This window comes from Chelonia mydas, chromosome 6 (genome assembly GCF_015237465.2).
Source record: "Chelonia mydas isolate rCheMyd1 chromosome 6, rCheMyd1.pri.v2, whole genome shotgun sequence".
Taxonomy (NCBI): domain Eukaryota; kingdom Metazoa; phylum Chordata; order Testudines; family Cheloniidae; genus Chelonia; species Chelonia mydas.
In genome coordinates this window covers 50,130,365-50,153,932 of record NC_051246.2, presented here as the reverse complement: position 1 = coordinate 50,153,932, position 23,568 = coordinate 50,130,365, and the positions used below count along the sequence as shown (strand labels likewise).

The 23,568-nt window shown below is 41.6% G+C and overlaps 1 protein-coding gene across 3 annotated transcripts in view; it reads right to left on the bottom strand.

The window, feature by feature from the left end:
• Window positions 1-358: 358 nt before the first annotated feature.
• The window catches only part of NADSYN1 (NAD synthetase 1), a 28,351-nt gene continuing 5,141 nt past the window's right edge, over window positions 359-23,568 (bottom strand). Inside the window, exons 7-21 of one of the 3 annotated variants that reach the window (XM_007067941.4) lie at window positions 22,991-23,079; window positions 18,338-18,455; window positions 17,048-17,179; window positions 16,188-16,262; window positions 15,852-15,976; window positions 13,316-13,364; window positions 11,705-11,807; window positions 10,291-10,459; window positions 9,749-9,884; window positions 9,387-9,493; window positions 7,228-7,359; window positions 6,115-6,184; window positions 5,151-5,279; window positions 3,934-4,110; window positions 359-1,453 (exon numbers count right to left, since the gene is read on the bottom strand). In XM_007067941.4, coding sequence (XP_007068003.2) covers window positions 1,400-1,453; window positions 3,934-4,110; window positions 5,151-5,279; window positions 6,115-6,184; window positions 7,228-7,359; window positions 9,387-9,493; window positions 9,749-9,884; window positions 10,291-10,459; window positions 11,705-11,807; window positions 13,316-13,364; window positions 15,852-15,976; window positions 16,188-16,262; window positions 17,048-17,179; window positions 18,338-18,455; window positions 22,991-23,079 — 1,665 coding nt within the window. In that variant the 3' untranslated portion in view covers window positions 359-1,399. Of the gene's footprint in view, window positions 1,454-3,933; window positions 4,111-4,795; window positions 4,886-5,150; window positions 5,280-6,114; window positions 6,185-7,227; window positions 7,360-9,386; window positions 9,494-9,748; window positions 9,885-10,290; window positions 10,460-11,704; window positions 11,808-13,315; window positions 13,365-15,851; window positions 15,977-16,187; window positions 16,263-17,047; window positions 17,180-18,337; window positions 18,456-22,990; window positions 23,080-23,568 lie in introns of those variants that run through there. The other 2 variants (XM_037899968.2, XM_037899969.2) reach the window with 2 other exon arrangements.

The window sequence follows — 23,568 nt, the reverse complement described above, 5'->3', positions numbered from 1 at the left end:
TGTATTTGTCTACAAGTTAGGACACATTTCTGAGATGGTGAAGCTTAAAATAAGCAAAGAGCAAGAGGAAAGTGGGTAAGGCAACCTTACTGAATGCTAAGGGGAAGCTGGTTCTATAACCATCTCTCCTATGCTCATTCTGTCCCCAAGTGTTTTACAGAGTAGCAAGCTCAGTTTCAATAACATAGTGACTACACAGGCAAGTAAAAGCAGCCATTATTCACTCACTGATGACAGTGCATGCTCAGTCTTGGACAGTAGCACTAGGTTAAGTGGGAACAGAAATGTTAGCCAGAACACCAAGCTTATCCCCATCTCTTTTCAAAAAGTGCCAGGCACTGAGCGAACATTTTACATGTCACGTATACCAAAGTTTTCTTTATAAATCATAAAGAAGGAAAAAAGGGTACAAGCCCAATTTTATATGCAGCTCACCTTTAAATAATGTTTTACAGATAATAGTAGAGTACCTTTTATCTGAGAATCTCAGAGCACATTCAGCATTATATCAACTAGGCAGTATCCCTATTTTAGGAATGAGGAAACTGAAACTCACAGAGATTAAAGTGAATTTCAAAGGTTATGCAGCAAGTAGATGGCAAAGCCAGAAACAGACCTTAGGGGTGCCGATCTGGGCCTCATTAGAAACTACTCACGTATGTAAAATTTGGCCAATGCTCAAATACGTTGTTGAATTAGGATCTTATTCTGCTGTTCCAATCACTAAAGCAGACAAGTTATTTTTTATTTACATAGAATTAACTATGTTAAGAACAGAGCCAATTAGCATTATAAAAATGCGAATTTATTACACAATAAAATGAAAATTTAGTTTTTTCACAGCAGCATGTGCCAGAGACTATAAAGATTTTTGCTTTCAGTTCAACATGTTAGATAAAAATCACATGCAGACCATTCATTAGGCCCAATCAAATTTTATATGTGCACACATATTTCCGCACAAAAGCACTGAGCTGGGTTTCTATGATTGGAGGGATCATATCACTTGTTATTTCCAAATATTCAGACAATCTTCAGGTATATGTGAAAATACTAATGAATCACGAATGATTAATCATCCAAAAATTAAAACACAAAAGTCCAACCTTTTCAGCCAAGACCATGTGAATTTTGTGACCAATCACACACCATGAACAACAAATAGTGAATAGCTGAAGCAAACCAAACCATTCAGAATCATGAATAATACAGCTTGAAACTTATTTGTCCAAACTAATTTGGGTTTGATTAATTACAAATATAACTGGTAACAAAAAGATAGACCAGCTCTATAGTCTGTTCAGACACTGGAACCGTGCTGATCTTCAGAATATACTCTATCCTTGAATGCTGTGTATGTAGACCCATATTAAGTCAGTAGTATAAGAGTGGAGAGTAGTCAGTCCACATCTTCAAGTACAGGCTTCCCTTCCTTCCTTTCTAGATTGGAAACCTGTAATTAAACAAGGTACAGAAGTAAAAACAAATTTGCATTTAATTTCTGCTGTTAAATTTAGATTCTCACAAGGAATTGGGGTAGTGCACAATGAACAGAGGAACAATAAACCATAGGTCAGATTTTCAGCTGTGCCCAATAAGCACTGGAAAAAGCAGAGAAAGGCGGATGCAAAGGATTTGCATCCACCTTCAGTCCCTGGTCCTTCCGACGGTTCCATATCAGCCCATGCCATGCCCCAATCACCTCACAGCTGCTCTAAATTATGCCAGCTGCTCAAGACCCCAGGGGCCATTTTGGAAGCCAGGTAGTAGTAGTGTGCAGAAGAGCTCTGGACACACAGCCTTCTTCCCAAGCCAGAAGGGAGGCATCATAGCTGCACCACCTGGGAATTCCCTCACACTGGTAGATCTACCAGGGCGACAGCCCCTTTGTGCTGGAGGATGAAACGAGCCATAACTGCAGGTCTGGCAAATCTGAATAAAACCATTGTCTCAAGCTCTTTCCAATTAACATCTTATCATCTCTGGACTTTGTGCTACAAATACAGGAACACAACAGTCAACACATGACATTGTCCTGAAGGATGATTCTCTTAGGAATTACAGCTGCGTGGCCTGCGAGTGCAGAGTTTCCAGGCCAAGGGAAACCCTTAGTGCACTCGCTTCCCAAAATAGACCAGCCTTGCCTTGCAGTATTACATCTGCCCCATACTTGGTTCTAAGAGGTTAATAGAGCCCTTGGGAGGCTGCATCAGAGAAGGGCTGAAGGGAGCAGCCAATCAGGGCCAAGCAGGCCCATATGAAAAGGGAACTGCAGGGCACAGAAAGGCAGTTCTCTACGGGGAGCTCAGGGAGGAAGGACTGTGTACCTGGAGGGCTGAGAGAACTGCCAGCACCCTAGACATAGCAGTGCTGCTAGCAGGGGCTAGGGGAGCAAGAGAGAGCTCCTGGCTAGCTGCTGAGGTTTGCAGGTGGAGGGCCTGAGGCAAGGATAAAGAGGATGCTGTGGCCACGAGGAAGTGGCCAGATAATATACTGCAGTAGCCACTGAAGGAAGTGGCTGAATAGTGGACTGCAGGTCCCCCGGAAGGGGGAAGCACAGAGTACAGCATGGCCAGAGGGTTGTGCCACTAAAGAGGACGCCGCAGTCCTTGGAGAGATGTGGGTCCTAGAACAGGCGTGACAGTGGCAAGGCACCACCAGGGGAGGGTGCACTGGTGAAGAGAGCTAATCCCCAGGACAGCCAGCAGGAGGTACCACAGTACGGAGTGATCCCTGTTACATGCTCTTATTTTTGAGTCTTCTGAAAAACTTTCTGAAACAGTCACCAGCACAGGCTGCTGCTGTAACCTACTGGATAAGCAAAAATTTAAGGAATGGATTTTTTTTTTTTTAAACTGGCCCCCCTCTTTGCACACAGTTTGCAATGGCAAATACCTGCAGGCCCAAGTAATATCACAGGAAGCATATGCCAATACACTGGGTCATTACAAGTCTAAGTGATATTCACTGTGCCCATAAATATTTACAGGCACAAAGAGAGAGGCCAGATTTTTATAGTCTGATCCTACAGAAATATCCAATCCAGCTCCCACTGAAGCCAAAAGGAGTTTTGCCCTACACTTTAATAGGAAAAGGCCCAAAATTATGAGTTGTGGGGTGGGGCTAAAAAGGGAATGCAGCATATGGTACCTTTTATCCTAGGTTTCCAGAGAGTCAGATATTATTATAGCATGCCTGACATTTCATAGAGATGGGAATTAATATTTTATTGCATATGTAAACATATTCTTAAAAGCAACTGAAATTTAAAATCTTTGGCAGTGAAAACTCCCATGTGTTAAAATTCCTCCGCCAAGCACTTTTATGGAAAAAGAAAATATATTGAAATAATGTTAAGGTTGTGACTGAAGCCCCCAAAAGCCAAGCAAACCATAGTTACAGCTACCACTTGATCCTTTACACACCCCACAGTGGCCAGTCTAAAAACAGCTGCTATACCCAAGCATGCAAGGTCAAATTAATCCCTGGTGTAATTCCACTGACTTCAAGGTTCAAAGAGGGGATTGCTGTAAAGGAAGATGGGCAGACACCTTCACTCTGAATTTCCCAGCTCTTACTGAATTTGTCACACCATTTTAGGTCCCAATCCTGCAATGAGGTCCGTGTAGATAGACTCCTGTTACTGTGTGCTGGCCCGTTGCTCTGAATGGGCATAGAGTTCATAAGCATAGATCAGTGGTCCCCAAACTTTTCACAGTTGTGTCTCCCCTTCACCCTGTCTCTTCTTACCCATCTTCCCCTCCGGGAGCTGTGGCAAGGGGCATGGCTCTGGGGTGGGGATACCCGGACAGAGGTAAGATCTCCTAAGAATTAGATCATAGGAATCTATGTCTATGTAGACATACTGGAACTGGGCTTATCATATCACAAATGATTTAAAATAAACCTAGAGCAGAAGTGAACCATGCATACCTGTTTATCTATAGACCTGAACTGCCAGGACCAGGTAGAGTTGTAAAGAAAAGGTCTCAAGTCAAATCGGTTGTCCTCAGGACTGTAGTTTTCAGCATGATAGGCAGGTGTGAGGGTGGTCATTTTATGTCTGTTAATTGAGTACATCCTGAAAAAATGCTTAACCTTGGATGCCACCTGGTGTACAAAACACATAGTTTCAGGCCAACTGAAATTTCTCAGAACTTAAACACAATTCTAGATGAGCAAGTTACTCTGGAGTGAGCTAATTCACAAATCCAAATTTATATATATCAGTTAGCACTACTAATGTATGTTACCACAGAGGAAGTGAGGCATGTAATATGCATTTAAAGTATCAGAATGCACAAAAGTGTCGCAATGAAACACATCTATATTATTTTGCTGTAAATGTTTCTTATAAGGGAGAAGATGGATATCCCAGGGGTTGGGACACTGGCCTGCGTAGGAGACCCAAATTTTATTCCCTGCTCTGCCACAGACTTCCTGTGTGACCTTGGGCAAGTCACTTAGATTTTCTTTGCCTCAGCTTCCCATCTGTAAAATGGGAATAATAGGACTTTCCTACCTCACAGAGGTCCCAGAAAGGGCACTGCCAGGATAAAAGCAAGTGCCCATTGAAATGTCATGGAAATGACACCCCTCCAATCAACTCTGTCACAGGATATGTGGATGTAGATTTCTTTTAGGTGTTTTGAAAATCAAGATCCACCTTCTCTCCTACAATATATTCATGGCACATCCATTAGCTTCAATGGGGGTTGGGCACATATCAGGGAAGGCAGAATTTGGCCATGCATGTATAGATCTAAAACTAAACAAAAAGTTCCCTTCAGAATACCTAACTGTTGATCTAACAGTCTGCAGTATAGACGAAAGGCTGGAATCACTTTAGGATCTGTGCCAGCTTGTACAAGCAGAAGAACGTCTTCTGGGAAGCAGAAAACAGCAAAATGTAACACAGAGAGTGGGCAGTGAGCGTGTGATCAGTGTCGGTGGACAGGTTTCCACAGAGAGATTTCTCTTGAAATTTGGTCTTTTCTCCTTTAACATGTTATGACCTCTCTAGGGTATTTCTAAATACAAGAGACTGATTAAGCTGTTCCTCTTAAGTTATGAAAACTACATGTGATCTTTTTCCAAGCGTAAATTCTGTTAATGGAGGATTTTAAACGCAAGATTTTTTTAATTTTTACCTCTCTTGGGGTACAGATCTCCTTCCACATATTGACCAGCTTACAAAACATGCTGTAAGGTCCAGCCTTGGCCATCTTCCTTAGTTTTCCACAGACTGAGAGCTCAGTGTATGTCATCCCCATATCTTCCTGAAATCACACACACAAAAAGGGCACTGAAAATGTATAACATGAGTCAGAATGAATTATTTTAGAGGAGACTATAATAAATTCAGTTAATCAGAGAAATACTAAATTGAAAATCAATCTCCATTTAAAATAAGGACTGCAATGGAATTTCAGAATTGTTGTATGGGAATATATTGCATCTAGCTAGCAAGAGCACTTCTTGAATAAAAAGGATTTTTCCTTCTGTGGTATTTGAACACAGGCTTCATATCAGCAAGCTAAACCTAGATGTCGACCTTCTGCTTGAAAACAAGAAACTAAATTGTGCCGTGACTTACCTTCCACCTTCCTAGAAACACAGTACAGTTCCCTAGAATTTAGACCAGCCTTGATTTCAATGGTGTTCGTAAGTTTGAACAGTGATCTCATATGCAACTAAATAAATAAAATGATGAAACAAAGTTCTGGGGCCAATATTTCCAAAAGTGACTAGTGACTTTGAGAGACTCCCATTTTTGGGGGGCCTTGAGAGGCCTTAAAGGGGACTGATTTTCAGAAAAGGCTATGCCCTCACCCTCTCAAATACAGGCCCCTTACAGATATCTTGAGTGGAGCACCAAAACTCAAGGCATCCAAAAACACCAGTTACTTTTGAAACTCTTGGCCTGTATAAACAAGTCTGCTGCCAGATATTAATGTTTACAGAGCTGTTTTGTGGAATGGCTTATGAGACCATTCAAAGGGAGAGGAAACTTATCTTGGTCATAGTCCGGTGCTGCTGCCCCTCTCCGCTACTGAACAAAAAACAAGTTGTGAATAAGGCTTACCAGAGCTTTTTAAAGTCACTGCCCATTACCTCATCAGTTTGAGACACTTGTCCATCCGCAAGGGGCTCTAACTCTGCAGTTGGTGGAGCGGACATAATACTGTGTAGGAAAAAGCATTCATTCAAACCAATCACGTTAGCTGCTAAACATAAAGTGCTCTATTTAAGTCCATTTCGGGAGCACAACCTGCAAAATGACCGTGAAAAGAAAATGGGACATCTACTAGACTACTGCTATTTGTGCCAAAAGCTCTCCCAGGTGCACAGGGTGATGCCTATAGTAAAATCATAGTCATCATATATTTGCCTGAATCAAATCTGAGTATAAATGGAATAAGGACCTCAGGATTCAAGCACAGCAACAATCAGTTATGCAACTGAAGTTTTCAATAGTTTGTGCTACATTCACGGAAACAGCAAACAGTCTTGCATCCATCTAAATCCCTGTCCAGGCTAAGGCTGAAAAAGAGCTTAGCCTTGTCTACAATGAGTTTTTGCCAAGAGTCTCTCACGGTTGAAGCTCCCCTGATGGTAACAACATTGGGAAAGCTATTATAGAACAGCTCCTGAAGCTGACCACATTAACACCGTCCCATTTAAATAACATTGTGTAAAAACTTAGCCCGTCACGGCAGCATTGTCTCCACTAGCACCCCCAATGGTGTTACAACCAGTTGGCGTTAGCAATGATAGAAGAAAAGTTGCCAAAAAATAAACCCTAGTGTAGACACAGCCCTAGTAGCAATTATGTTTAAATATAGTTGCTAGAACACTTATGACACAACTTCCTTGACAAATATTCACTTGGATGTATTTTGCAAGAACCATAATATATCCTTGTTTTAAAGCTGTGCTAAAGACAAAAGAGATTTGGTAGGTATAGATGGCCAATATTAATAGTGCTATTAGGCCGCCTGGGTTTCAGAGAAAAATCTCTGTCCACACCGATAAGGAAAAATGTACTAGCTGCAACCACATTTAAACACGGAAATTATTATTATTTATCACATGTATTACAGTGGCATCAGAGGTTCAGAATTGGGGTTCCTTTATGTTACAGATGAGCACACACTGTAGGAGAGGAAGAGGAGTACGGATGCTAGCACAGTTTCACCAGTCGTGAATCATTACTTTACCACTCACCTTCTGAGTGCTGTAAGCTGGAAGTTTTCCATACAATACTGTATGAAATTTCTCAAGTCAGTCTTGCTGATTCCACCAATAGGATTTATATCAGCACTGGAGCAATCGTACTTAGTCAAGTATCCGTGAAGACTGAAAGAGAATAAGGAACTTTATATAACAACCAAAGTCCTAGAAATAGGGCCTTTTATGTTTTCATGTGTATTTATAAGGCTATCCATTTTTTAAAGTCATTGGGACATTCAGGGGTAAACTGATTAATGTTCGGACGTGTAGTGCTACTCTAATGATCATTAGGTCTCTGGCAGGGAGGTGATAATATTTTAATACCTACTGCAACCGCAGTTAGCATTGTATGTATTAATAGAATAATAAAATAAAAACAAAATGAAGACTGTATTTTCTGAAGCAATGTAGGCTGACTGCCTCCCAGGACTAGCACAAGCCACTTCTTAGGGCCCTTCCCTCTTGAGGTCTCAACTTTCCTTGATAATCCAACCACTCAGACACTCACCTGATCTCACCTTCTTGGGAAATCAGTGGGGTAAGTAATTTACAGGCTACTCTGTGGAGAGGCAAGATGGTCCAGTGAATAGGACACTGAACTAGGACTTGGGAGGTGTGGGCTCCGCCTCTGAGCTTCACCATGACTTTGGGAAAGTCTCTATGTCTCTATTTGGACTGTAAACTCTCTGGGCAGGGATAGTTTCAATGCACAGTGTGTCTGTACAGAGCCTGGACTAAAGGGGCCCTGATCTTGGTTGGGGTCTCTAATGTCTACACTGCAACATAAGCCTATGCTTGAGCCCAGGCTTAAGCCAACGCCTCCTTGTGTCTGCAGTCCAATTACGCTGACCCAGGGTCCCAGGACTCTGCAGAGCTCTAGGGTCAAAGCTCTAGTCAAACCAAGACCAGGGTCCAAGCCCTATTGCTTCGCAGTGTAGATGCAGGGCTGCTTGACTTGGGTCCTAGAACTCATCCAAAAGTATCCCACAATTCCATGGGACAACTTCCTTAGTCCTCTCTATCCCAACAATCTGCAGTCCACGCTACTAAAAAGGGAAGCCACTCCCCGCTACCCTTAGCGAACAGTAGCAGCTCAGGTCAGCATTAACCCATTCTCTTCTGATCACCCATCTACAAGCACACCATCAGAGAGCCTCCTGGGTTTGCAATGGGTTTGGTGGGCTATTCCTGTAACAACAACCCCTCAATTCTCCAGCATGTAAAACATGCAGGGCAGGCAGTAAAGTTTTCCCACAGTGCAGCACAGTCCTAGTGCTAGAGTGGCCACATTTCAGGAGACTTTGGGATATGGTAACTTTGACTCAGGTCTGCGCACTGCAGTGTGGATGCCCAAGCCCTAGGTTAGAGCACAGGGTAGACAAGTCTTAATATAGGGTTTAAATACAGTGTAGACACTTAAGCCCAGGGTTCTGTAACACAAGTCAGCTAACGTGAGTCCCACTAACCCTGGGCTTACTTAAGTATGTCTGACTGTTGTTTTGTATTACACTGCAGTGTATTCACTCCCAACTCCCACATTTACAACTTTAGGATCTGCAAACTGTAAATCTAACTGTGATGCCTCCACCAACCAATGAAGCAGAGCATTTCACACAAAAACAACTAAAATATTGCCTTACTTACCTCAATAGCAACTAAAATCCCACCTTTCCAGGCTCCCATGGTCACAGGTCACCTTTGTCCCTTGTGATGCCCCACTATACTATGACCAAGCTTCTAAACTTGGTCCTGATTTTTTAAAATATATGGCATGGCTTCCAAAGTTGTTGGGGGTTTTTTGTTTGTTTGTTTGTTTTTTAAATCTCTAATAACAAAGTCATCAAAAGACACAAAATATTAGTTTCACTTTCATCTTCTATTTACTATATGGGTCACCTTCGCTACTGAAGGTTGCTGAGAAAGGAACAGCTGTTCTTTTTATCAAATGACTGCACCAATTCTCAAATGGGCATCTAAAAAATGTCGACTGATTTGGTTGAGTTCATAGTTTCATTGATTCCAGTACACTCATTTTATTCTTAAATTAAGTATATTTCCTGGGGCACTGGTATATACTGTCATCCAGTAGAGTTACAAAAGACTGCAGTGAATTCGACTCCCGATGACTTAATAGATTTCCAATATTCGCCCACCTTTCGTCCACATTGGCTGATCCGAGCACTAGAAGCCCGCCAGACATCCCGCGAGCCCAATGACTCAGCTGAGCAAACAAGTAGGCAAGGACCATTCTTATTCTAGCCTACAAATCAAATTGAGAAATAAAGCAGATTTACAAAGCAAACTACTTTCTCCTTCATAACACAGAATTCGAAGTCAAATTAAAACATCCACTAATAACTACGATGAGCCCAGTATACTTCAGAACTAAGCCACATGTAGAACTGCGTCTCTACAGATGACTAGTGAACACCGCAACCCAGTGTCACTTAATCCCCAAATGTTAGTATAAGAATGATTATGTGAGCTGGATCCTTTGGGGAAAACAAAAGCATACCTGCACATTCTGTAGCGCCAGATTTTCCCTGCTGCTCCCTCCACAGACACGAAACTGGGGAGATCTGCCCATCACCATACTGAAAATCCCCACGATGGCTTTCACTGCCACATCTATGTTTAGATTTATATGATAGCTGAGAAGATTACAAGCACAAGTAAATCAGTTTGCATGCTTCGGACTAAGTAAAACAGTATAAAACAAATGATTTTAACTTTGTCTTCCTTATGTGAAGAAAATAAGCAATCCCTCAATTCTCTAGCATGTAAATCAAGGACACAGGGGTAAGGCACTAAAGCCTGCCACCACCTAATATCTGGCTTCTAGACTTGGGGAGCCTGGAGCGCAGACTTTTCAAGTTCAGTTGATTGGTTTCCCCCAATGTTTCTAATGCCCACCCCCACACATACATTCAGGTATTAAGGCTGTAATATTCTACTTACCACCCTTATTACTCAGATACTGGTCTTTTAGAAAACCTGAAGCTGTATATGAAATCTTAACTGCAACATTATTTAATCCAAGCATTTCTTATTCTATACCTGCCTATTTGTTCAGCCAACAATTTGGCCCTGTTGTATGTATCCTGGGAGGAGTTCTCGCTAGCCATGTAACAAGTGGTGAAGATATGTCCACAGAATTCCTGGGAATCCTCAGGAGTGTAGGTCTCATCATTCACTATCCTACGTACGTCGGCCAGCACATCTTGATCTGCAGACAATCCAGTAAAAGGAGAAAGGAGATGAACCATCACAGATACCTTGTACTACTGCTAATTATATTTTGCTCTTCCACAGCACCAATCATTAGAGAATTTCAAAGCACTTTACAATCATAAAGGAACTAAGCCTCATAACAGCCCTTCACAAAATAAGGTAACACTTCATTTGCTGGCATTTCAAACAAACATTCTCAATTCCATCACAGAGAATTATTGAGTTTGCTGCTGGTTTTGCATCTATAAATATAAAAAAGTTTTGTCCCGTGTATTACAAAGAGGCTTCATAAAGGATGAAATGCTAATCCAGTACAAAGGACTAGCTCAAAGTTTATGAACTATTTCAACCCAATTTCAGGGCTTAACTTTCCTTAAGCACATGTGTGAGACTTAAGCGCTGCTTAAGAACTGTGCTGGCCGACGTACACAGTTGAATTTCACCCAAAATGAATAAACTCTCCCACAATAAACTGGAACACCAGACCCAAACATCCCAAAGTTTGGATGGTAAATCCAAAGAATAATCCAGATCCATGGCTGTGTATTCTATGCACTGCCCATAAGTGAAGACATGCACTACACATGTAGCTACACACGGCAGTGACAGGCCCTGGCAGTGGAAGGCGGTGGGGCAAGGCTCTGGTAGCTCCCCTCTGCCAGAGCCCTTCCCTGCTGTCCTCTCCTGCTGAAGCCTTTCCCTGCTGCTCTTTCCCCTTCTCCCCCCCACTGCAGCTTTACACTATGGCAGGGAAAGCCTCTGGCAGCAGGGAGGCAGTGGGACACTACACTGTTAAAAATAGCAGTGTTGACATGGGAGGCACTACTTGGGCACATAGAGAGTCAAGGTTCAGGCATGCTGGGCACTCTATTCTATTCACCTAAGCCATGCCTCGCTATTTACACTGCTATTTATGCCCCCGCTAGCAGGCATGCTGCATGTGTACTCCACACACCATAAGTGTAGACATAGCCTGAGTTTCATAGCTGACCAAACCCCATAAATACAATTTGGAGGATCTTTGAAATCTGGATCCACATTTTGGCTGGGTTTCTCAAAAGGCATCTAAGGCAATTAGCTACCACACTCCACTGAAAAGGTAGGGCCTGATCTCTGATTAAGCACATAACCAGTATGTTGCACCTTATGTTCTGTACTAATGGCTAATATTCATTTACCTCTAACCATTAGCAAGCTTGATTACTTTGACAAGGACACACACACACACCCCCCAACTTACTTCCATTCTTGACTGCAAGGCAAACCTGGCGACACATGGAGTACACAATGCAAGCTGTAGCAGAGCTGTCAATTCCACCACTAAGTGGTAGGAGAAATCCTGCCTTAAACAGCAAACAATGGAAAAGCTGTGAGAACTGCCATTGTAAAAACATATTTTACCCTTCAGAAACAATATTTTGAGCCTATTCCTGCGTCCCTCCCTCAGGTGAGGTATGCATGCTCCAGCCAGCAGGGCCAGTCAATTCTGGTAGTACTTCATTGGAAAACAGATCTAGCAAAGCATTTCACACCCTTATCACTTTGCATTGGCTAACCAAGCCAAGTCTCAGGTTAAACCCTTTACTCTGATGGCTAGAAAAAGCTGCTGAACAGGTCCTCACTCTCTAGTGTGGTTAAGGAAAGCTAATTAAGAAGGATGGAGTTCTTAGCATCCAATCCACTCTGTTTAATTTGGATCATTGCTTAATGTGATCCTCTGCTTATTTCAGAACATGATCTTTGGAATCAAACTGCTAGTATGTGTGTTTGGCACTTTTCTTTGTCCATCTACTTAAAATGGCTTTTGAGAAGTTGGAAGGTGCTTTTACCATTCCTGAGAAGGAATGGTAAAAGCAGTTACCTTGTAATGGATGCTGTATGTTTTCTTTATAGTTATGGACCTCCTATTTTTAGAGAGCTGTAACTGGCTAGTACTTTTTCATGTGTCTCTGTAGGCTCTCAACTACTACTGAGATTTCATCTGTGTGCGCGTTAGCAATGGTTGAATAGGTTGCAGATGCAATAAACTGGTGGTGTGGGTTAAATGTCAAATTCACTGTCCTATTCATCAATAGTTTACATGATAGTCACCCTCCATTTTCATGTTACAGGGAAAGCGTGAGTAATACACTTCTCCCCATAACAGCTATAATGGGCCCAGTCTTACTCCCATAGAAGTCAATATGAGTTTTCTACTGGATTTCAATAGATGCGGGAGCAAGCCCAGAACTGGCATGAATACAAGCAACACAATTCAGTACTTGTGTGATGTACGGCAGGGATGAAAAGAGGGCCCAAAACCAAGCAGAAGCAAAAAAAAAAAAAAAGTCAACAGCAACATGAATGCACAAAGAAAACAGATTCATGAATGAAGCTCTTAGAAGGAATTTCTCTTGAGGGATCCTAAACAACCTGGCCAGATTCAGTGCTGATTTACACCCTACACAATTCCATTGAGTTTAATCAGATTGCCAGGGTGTAAGTCAGCAATGAAACTGGTGTATTGTTTCTGGGGACAGTGTAGAAAGGATGCCATTTTTTATCATGCCATTAAAAGTATGTTGCTTGCAGGAGACTGGAGCACCAACTTAGGTTACCAAAAAAAAAAAAACACCCAAAAAAAACCCCCTTTGTCAATGGGAGTTTTGTTATTGAATTTAAAGAAAGCAGGACTGAGCACTAACAGATTTGAAGAGAACAGTTAGACACACCTTGAATAAGTGCTTTACGCTTGAACTGACGATACTAGTGAAAAGTCTCCCAGAATAATCTTGCTCTAAAGAGATCTAGGTAGAGGCAAGCTACCTATACTGTTCTTATGTTGAAAGACAATGTTGAAAAGAGTTCTTACCTGCTCACTGCGTCTTAAGTAGTCCCAAAGCCAACATGCAGGGCCAAGGCTGAAAGTTACAAAATACAAATATTAGGGCTGTCAAGAGATTAAAAAAATTAACCGTGATTAACCGTGCTATTAAACAATAATAGAATACCATTTATTTAAATATTTTGGATGTCTTCTACATTTTCAAAAATATCGATTTCAATTACAACACAGAATACAAAGTGTATATTGCTCACTTATATCTATTTTTAATTACAAATATTTGCACTGTAAAAAAACAAAAGAAATAGTATTTTTCAATTCCCCCATTAAAGTATTGTAGTTGAACTTAGAAATGTAGAATTATGTACAAAAAAACTGCATTCAAAAAGAAAGCGATGTAAAACTTTAGACCCTACAAGTCCACTCTGTCCTACTTCACATTCAGCCAATCGCTCAGACAAACAAGCATGTTTACATTTGCAGGAGATAATGCTTTTCGCTTCTTACAATGTCACCTGAAAGTAAGAACAGGCATTCGCATGACATTGTCATAGCCGGCGTCACACGATATTTACTTGCCAGATGCGCTAAAGATTCATATATCCCTTCATGCTTCAACCACCATTCCAATCCAAAGCAGTGTGGACCGACGTATGTCTGTTTTCATCGTCTGAGTCAGATGCCACCAGCAGAAGGCTGATTTTCTTTTTTGGTGGTTCGGATTCTGTAGTTTCCGCATTGGCATGTTGCTCTTTTAAGACTTCTGAAAGCATGCTCCTCACCTCATCCCTCTCAGATTTTGAAAGGCACTTTAGATTCTTAAACCCTGTGTCCAGTGTTGTAGCTATCTTTACATTGGTACCTTCTTTGCATAAATCTCACATTGGTACCTTCTTTGCATTTTGTCAAATCTGCAGTGAAAGTGTTCTTAAGAACATAAGAACGGCCATACTGGGTCAGACCAAAGGTCCATCTAGCCCAGTATCCTGTCTACTGACAGTGGCCAATGTCAGGTGCCCCAGAGGGAGTGAACCTAACAGATAATGATCTAGTGATCTCTCTCTCCTGCCATCCATCTCCACCCTCTGACAAACAGAGCTAGGGACACCATTCCTTAACCAATGAACAACATGCTGGGTCACCATCCAAGACTGCTACAATATGAAATACATGGCAAAATGTGGGTAAAACAGAGCAGGAGACATACAATTCTCCCCCAAGAAGTTCAGTCACAAATTTAATTAACGCATTATTTTTTTAACGCGCGTCATCAGCATGGAAGCATGTCCTCCGGAATGATGGCCGAAGCATGAAGGGGCATATGAATGTTTAGCACAGGAGTGGCCAATCTGAGCCTGAGAAGGAGCCAGAATTTACCAATGTACATTGCCAAAGAGCCACAGTAATATGTCAGCAGCCACCCCCATCCGCTAACCCCCTCCAGCCCCAGCGCCTCCCACCCACCAGCAGCCCTGCCAATCGACGCCTCCCACTCCCTCCCACCCGCTGCAATCAGCTGTTTTGCAGTGCGCAGGAGGCTCTGGTGCGGAGCAGGGAGGAGCGAGAGCATGACAGGCTCGGGGGAAGAGGCAGGGACCTTGGGAGAAGGGGTGGAGTGGTGGCAGGACCTGGGGCAGAGCAGGGGGTTGAGCAATGAGCACCCCACACCACACTGGAAAGTTAGCCTCTGTAGCTCCAGCCTTTGAGTCAGCGCCTATGCAAGGAGCTGCATATTAACCTCTGAAGAACTGCATGCGGCTCCGGAGCCACAGATTGACCACCCCTTGTTTAGCGTATCTGACATGTAAATACCTTGCAATGCGGGCTACAAAAGTGCCATGCGAACGCCTATTCTCACTTTCAGGTGACATTGTAAGTAAAACACAGGCAGCATTATCTCCTGTAAATGTAAATAAACTTATTTGTCTTAGCCATTGGCTGAACGTGAAGTAGGACTGAGTGGACTTATAGGCTCTAAAGTTTTACATTGTTTTGTTTTTGAATGCAGTTATGTAACAAAAAAATCTACATTTGTAAGTTGCACTTTCACGATAAAGAGATCGCACTACAGTACTTGTATGAGGGGAGTTGAAAAATACTATTTTATCATTTTAAGAGTGCAAATATTTGTAATAAAAAATAAAATATAGTGAGCACTGTACACTTTGTATTCTGTTGTAATTGAAATAAATATATTTGAAAATGTAGAAAAGCATCCAAAAATATGTAATACATTTCAATTGGTATTCTATTGTTTAACAGTGCAATTAATCGCGATTAACTTTTTTAATCACGATTAATTTTTTGAATTAATCACGTGAGTTAACTGCGATTAATCAACAGCCCTAATAAATATTCCAGAACAGTTATAAGATAAGAACTATTTCATATTTAAAAATCCATCTTTATTGATCTCCTTTGTTCAGACACTTCTCCACTAGGACTTTACACACCATCAAGAAATAATTTTAGTCTCCAAATTTTTTTAACCTTACCAATAAACTATGCAACAGACTATATTTTTATTTTGAGTAAATTCATTCCCCACCTCATTTATGCCTACCAGATTTCTTCCTCAGGACTATGATATCTCCACTGGATTGGCTCACAGGTAGGTATACATATATCATCAGAACACGACAGAGCAAAATTCACTTTTATTCTGGGATAGGAATTCACTTTGCTTGCCTAATTAATAGAATAGAACATTTGGGAAGTCATCAGTTTTACTGTAGCATTTATCTATAAAAGCATGTTCACAGATAATACTGGAATTCTGGAATACTGCAGAAACCAAAGTATTTCAACAGTCTCTTTCAATAATTGAAAATGTGTTGACTCAATGACTTATTGAAATTCATCAAAGAGCACAAGTTCAACACATTTGAAGAATGCTTACCTCTAGGTTACGACATGAAATTTCTGCCCTATAACTTCGAACATCTTCCAAATCCAGTGTAGCAACCAAGACTTCCTGGGGAAAGGCATTTAAAATTAGACCTCTGACACAGGTACAGAATGGCTTTTCAAACCCAAATGTACGGTACAAAGAACTGTTTAAAAAGGGATATAGCCATTTCCACTGTAGATATTTCCTGCTCAATCTATTCATGAGTGAAAGACCAGTGACTTCAATAGGATTCCTCACATGAATTAAATAAGAACAATTTATACTGAATGCACTTGACAATAGACTATCCCACAATCCCTACATGAGAAAGTTCATACTGACTTAACAAATTTCTTGTTTGCATAAGGGTTTGCAAAATTGAGCCTATAATTATTATACTCTAATTGACACCTTTGGGTCCAATTGCTTAAATAAGCACATATAAACCAACAAGGCCTGCTCCTCAGCACAATATCCAAACCTCCAGGCCTCGTCTACATGAGGCTTTTCAGAAATTCTTCCCCTTCTGTACCTCCATCACTGCAGACAAAAAAAGAAGTGCTAGTGTGGATTGGGGGGCAGGCAATTATTTTACCAATGGGACATCTAGACCCCCTTGGAGCAGGGTTGGATAACTTGGTAAAAAGGTACTTGCTTGGTCTACATTAGGGCATCCAGCCAACCTAGCACCAATGGAATTGAACCTGTGCTAGACCAATGGCGGGAGAATTTCTGAAAAGCCTCAGCATAGAAGCAGTCCCACTGACCTCACTTTGCAACAAAGTCTGAGAAAAGAATAGCAATGCCAGGCTGAGGGAGACCAAGGAGTGAAATGAATCTCACAATGTCAGTCAGCCTGAGTTTATTACCACATCATTCAGTGAAAACTGGGATCCTTGAGCAATAGTGTCTCCATTCATAGAAATCATGGCACAACCATCATAGTACAGACGATCACCATCACAGCCTTTCTGATTGGCTAAGACATAAATCCCACCATTCTAAGAAGAAAAAAATATATTATTTTTTTTCCCAAAATATAACAGTTTGAAAACTATGGAATGTTTAAAGGCAAAACTACTGATTTCTTTTGACCCCACCCCCAAAGTCCACTCTCCATCTTTACATTGTGGCTAATTTAGGGACCATTCCTTCCTTTTCATTTGAAAAAAGTGCTCAGCACTTTGTAGGGCCCTGTGAAAACAAATAATACAACACACTGGCTACATGTGCTACATCTCCCTCAGATGGCTGTTACCGCCAGATGGAGTTGCCCCTTTAGTTCAAGTAGTAGAGGCCTATACTTTAGAACTGAAATTCAAAATTCAGGATGTGGGGGTGTTGCAAAAACAATAATTCTTTATAACAGAGGGCTTGGCAAAATAAGGAAGAAATTATGTTTGGATGTCTTGGGGCACAGCTGACATTGTTAAGCAAGCAAAGTATGTTAAATTACTCTGAAGAGACAATCATACACATAGCAATCACTTTTCATGGCTTAGCTTGCCATTCACGGGTTTGTTTCCCCCCCCCCCCCCATCTCTATTAAAAACAAATCTAGTTTTTGCCTAATTACTGAATATGTATTTTTTCTTTTAAAATAAGGTGAGTTTTAGATATAAAAAAAATGCAAAACATCTTAACATCTTTATTTTTAAAAAATAATTTCCTTGAGAAAAAATCATCATCTTTCTAATCTCCACTGCAGTTATAAACCTCTGAAGGCAAAAGGATAAGGTGAGGTGGCATAAAGTGGATAAAACATTTCATGCTTTCAACAGTGAAATAATTAGTCACTTTGAATGGTGGTTTTGTCTCTTTATTGTTATAGTTTTTTGTTTGTTTGTTTTTTTAAAAAAGGAACCAAGATAGAGAAGAATCAAAGGTGCCCAATCTTTGGATCTCACATCCCTGGGGCTTGGTTTAATTAAATACATCCTGGTTTAAGATTTTGCTGACTCTCCTTTGTAGATATATATATAGATATATATAGATATATATATATGAAAAGAAAAAGAAGACAGATTTAGCTTTCCAATGCCATCAAGCTTAATTACTAGCACAGGCAGGCAACACTATGCCCTGTCAGAGTAGAGGAGACTACCCTGAAAAACTGGGCTAAGTAATGAAGAGATGAGTTGGTCTTTAAAAAGACCTACCTTTGCTGTTGCCGAATTTACCACATTCACACGGGTGTGAGCTTTCCGCAGCACATGGTGACTCCCTGACGAATTAGTGAAGATCTCCACCCCATCAAGCCCCATTTCAATATGAGGGCTGAAAAAATAAACGACAGTACAATACTCATCTGGCATTTCCTCTGTGTCACTTAAAATTAGTGGCAACTAATGACAACTCTTTGCCATGCCTAGAGTAATCCACTGCCAGTTTAATATGTGTCTTGGTTAGTTCAAATAATGGAAATATTTGCTAAAGCATCATATTTATTTCCCTGCATAGCACTGTTCCTTTGTCATGGATGGACTGGTTCCCAGAGAAAAGGAGGGGCTTTGATCATCAAATGCCATCCTTCTAATTCAAAGGAAGTCAACTGTTCATATATCTGAATATCTTGATCCCAGCGAAGCAAAAAAGATAAGATGATCCTTCTTTGAGACGAAAGAAGATTTCTAACATTGAGGGAATTAAAGCATTCCTCCAAGGTCCATAGGTCTCCTCTCTCCTTCTCAGCAAACCCCACAACACAAATAGATCGACTACAGTCACATGACATGGAAATGAGAAAACGAGCATGTTGCATTTTTTAAAAAATTATTTTTATAGGAAATTGGTTGAAAATATACTGATATTAAAAGGACAATCAAACACATTTGAAAATTTTGCACCTTCTATAGCTACAAGGAACAAAGGATGACTAGAACTGAAAGAGTTTAGAGAAACATTTACATTTTTTTTCCTATTTGTTTAATTTATGCATCTGACAGCATTTTGTATTATAGTCAGTTTCACTGTTACCCCTGCATGTCAATTAGTTCCCCATTCCTGCCTGCTAATCTGAAAAGACCGGGACCCTAGGTAGTTTCTCCCTTGTAAAGAAGTTTAAACCTCTACAGGAGAACAGAAAAAACTCTTATAAAAAAGTCTAAGGAATTTAAAAATTAAAACAACAGAATTCAGGACACACTATTTAAAGGGCACTTAACTGTGCACTGGAATTTACTTTCCCCATAAGCAGGAAAGAAATTTCCAGAGCCTCAACTGAATACCCTTTAAATAGTATGTCTTGAATTTTGCATGTCCTGAGTTAGTTTCAGCTATTTCGCTATGCACTGCCTGCACTATTAAATTTAAAAAAAATAAAACTGATCATTAAAAATGAATAAAACCTAAATTAAAGAGTGAATAATACACCTGCAGGTTAGTGTGCAAGTGATATCATGAGGGAGGTAAAATTCTGCAGTGTGGAAATTAGTTAGGTTCTCTGAATATGGTACAATGATTGGGAGTCTCCTTTGCAGATAAGTGGCCTGATAGTGATTTCACTTACACCACTGTGATGTTAAAGAATTTCTCTTGATTTACACCAATGTAAGTAACACCACTATCAGGCTCATCATTCGAGTGTGACATTCTATACCTTGGGGGAATGTGCTGTAACCCTCATATTCCTCATTTTCATATAATCGTGATCTTACGTATAAAGCATGCCTTGTAAGGTATCAGGGGAAAGGTTATCTGCTGCTTGATCCATTTCTTTATCCATGTACGTATATCATTAATTCATATGAAGTTATGAGAATTGTGTTGTATTGTGGTCACTAAAGCATGCTGTAAGTTGGGGAATCAGCCCGACATTAGCTCCCCAGAGGCAACAGCAAGGAAAGTAACCAACGCCCAGGTGCGGTGTCAAGCAAGGGAGCTACAATGCAATGACTCACCTGCATGAGGCCACAACAGGGGAATTGATCAACCTTGCTTGAAGAGACTAAGGGCACGGCTATACTGGAAACTTTCAAAGCGCTGCTGTGGGAGCGCTCCCGCAGCAGCACTTTGAAGTGTGAGTGTGGTCGCGCACGAGCGCTGGGAGAATACTCTCCCAGCGCTCCTGGTAATCCACCTCCACGAGGCGAGTAGCTCAACGTGCTGGTAGCATGGCTCCCAGCGCTCGGAGCCTGTCCACACTAGTGCTTTAAAGCACTCAGATTTGCCGCGCTCAGGGGGGTCATTTTTCACACCCCTGAGCCAGCAAGTTAGAGCGCTATAAAATGTAAGTGTAGACAAGCCCTAACGCTCACCTGACTCTGGGGGGAGTGAAAGGGAGCAGCAAAGCCAAGAGGGAGGAAAGGACATGATAAAAGGGAGAGGCATTTGCCATGCTGCTCTCTCTCTTCCACCTACATCTACAGACACCACCAAGCGACTGAAGCGCTGATCAAAGGGGAGAGCCTGGCTGAAGAGCAGCCAGCCTATGGTGAGAACCATCTAAGTTTGTAAGGACACTGAAAGGGTTAAGAACAGCATTAAGAATGCGTTTTGCTTTTATTTTATTTATTATTTATTCTGACTTCTTATGCTTTGATTTATAATCACTTTAAATCTATCTTCATAGTTAATAAATCTGTTTATTCTACCTGAAGCAGTGCATTTGTTTTGAAGCGTGTCAGAGACTCCCCTTGGGAGAACAAGCCTGGTACATATCAATTTCTTTGTTAAATTGATGAACTTATATAAGCTTGCAGAGTCCAGCGGGCATAACTGGACGCTGCAAGACGGACGTTCCTATGGTTGTTTCTGGGACTGGAGATATTAGCTAGTGATATTCACTTGCAAGTAGCTTGGAGCAGCTTACATGCCAGAGGCTGTGCATGAACAGCCCAGGACTGGGGGTTCGCACAGCAGAGCAGGGTAAGGCTGGCTCCCAGAGTCAAGGATTGTAGTGACCTAGCAGATCTCCGGTCTAGATAACACCAGGTGGGAACGTTGCAATGAGTATCTTTCCTAATTCTTCAAAAGACACACAAAACCATAGTGGAAAAGTTTGGTTCCATATGTATTATCCTGGAAGACACTGTAGTACAATGAAACTCCTGATACATAAACTGGTTAATTAAAACTCTCAGGTTTATCTGTCATCCCAAGGAGTGACTTGGGCACACAGAGTTCTCAACACTGAAACTGTAATACATAAAGACAACAAAATTCTTTGTCCCATTTACTTAGACCCCTCCCCCACATGCATTTCTTGCTCCTTGTTATGTTTTGATAATCCAAGTTATGCCGGTACTGTCTGAAAGATTTTTTCCATAGAAGAACATTAACTGAGCTTTGCAGAGGTACCTCTCCTTCTGGCAGCTTCAGGACATGTTTCATCCTGTTTTTCATTCATCTCTTTGTCTTCATAGAATCATAGAATATCAGGGTTGGAAAGGACCTCAGGAGGTCATCTAGTCCAACCCCCTGCTCAAAGCAGGACCAATCCCCAACTAAATCATCCCAGCCAGGGCTTTGTCAAGCCTGACCTTAAAACCTCTAAGGAAGGAGATTCCACCACCTCCCAAGGTAACCCATTCTAGTGCTTCACCACCCTCCTAGTGAAAAAGTTTTTCCTAATATCCAACCTAAACCTCCCCCACTGCAACTTGAGACCATTGCTTCTTGTTCTGTCATCTGCCACCACTGAGAACAGTCTAGATCCATCCTCTTTGGAACCCCCTTTCAGGTAGTTGAAAGCTGCTATCAAATCCCCCCTCATTCTTCTCTTCTGCAGACTAAATAATCCCAGTTCCCTCAGCCTCTCCTCATAAGTCATGTGCTCCAGCCCCCTAATCATTTTTGTTGCCCTCCACTGGACTCTTTCCAATTTTTTCACATCCTTCTTGTTGTGTGGGGACCAAAACTGGACTCCAGATGAAGCCTCACCAATGCCGAATAGAGGGGAATGATCACATCCCTCGATCTGCTGGCAATGCTCCTACTTATGTAGCTCAAAATGCCGTTATCCTTCTTGGCAACAAGGGCACGCTGTTGACTCATATCCAGCTTCTCATCCACTGTAACCCCTAGGTCCTTTTCTACAGAACTGCTGCATAGCCACTCGGTCTGTAATGGTGCATGGGATTCTTCCATCCTAAGTGCAGGACTCTGCACTCGTCCTAAGTGCAGGACTCTGCATTCATCAGATTTCTTTTGGCCCAATCCTCTAGTTTGTCTAGGTCCCTCTGTATCCTATCCCTACCCTCCAGCATATATACCACTCCTCCCAGTTTAGTGTCATCTGAAAACTTGCTGAGGGTGCAGTCCACACCATCCTCCAGATCATTAATGAAGATATTGAACAAAACCAGCCCCAGGAACGACCCTTGGGGCACTCTGCTTGATACCGGCTGCCAATTAGACATGGAGCCATTGATCACTACCCATTAAGCCCAATGATCTAGCCAGCTTTCTACCCACCTTATAGTCCATTCATCCAGCCCATACTACTTTAACTTGCTGACAAGAATACCATGGGAGACCGTATAAAAGCTTTGCTAAAGTCAAGGAATAACATGTCCACTGCTTTCCCCTCATCCACAGAGCCAGTTATCTCATCATAGAAGGCAATTAGATTAGTCAGGCATGACTTGACCTTGGTGAATCCATGCTGACTGTTCCTGATCACTTTCCTCTCCTCTAAGTGCTTCAGAACTGATTCCTTGAGGACCTGCTCCGTGATTTTTCCAGGGACTGAGGTGAGGCTGACTGGCCTGTAGTTCCCCGGATCCTCCTCCTCCCCTTTTTTAAAGATGGGCACTACATTAGCTTTTTTCCAGTCATCCGGGACCTCCCCCGATCACCATGAGTTTTCTTACCTTTTTGGTGCCCACAGCTCTTCACAGATTTCACTCCCGAGGCATGTATCTTTGGTTGCTAGCACTGCATCACCAAAAGGAACAGTTTCCTGAAGTAAACAGAGAACACAGACATGCATGTTTAACAGGGGACATGGTCTTACAGGAGTTAAAAAATTAATCCCCAAAAAACAAAAATATTGAACTACATAAAATTAGTATCAAAGCAAAAGCACAATGCACATTCTCTACTCTCAAACTGATTTTACTTCGAGATAGGCCCAAACTGAAAAGTCCAGATCAGGTTCTTACCTCTCCCAGAGTTCCAGTGGTGTTAGGAGCTAGGGTTTTGGTTCAGGCTCATCTCTTTTTAATTAAAGATCCTGGAAAACGGGGGTAGCCCATGCAGTTCTAGAAGCCACCCTCAGATTTAACAAAAAGGTGTGGCAATAAGTCAGAGCTGTCTACTGAGATCAAGATGGAGCACTTTGTGCTGTAACATGCAACTGTTGCAGGTTGCACCTGTGCATGAAGCAAGGAGAAAAATCTGTTCTATTTTGGGAAATTCAGGTATGATCCTCCAGCTCCTGGGTAAGCAG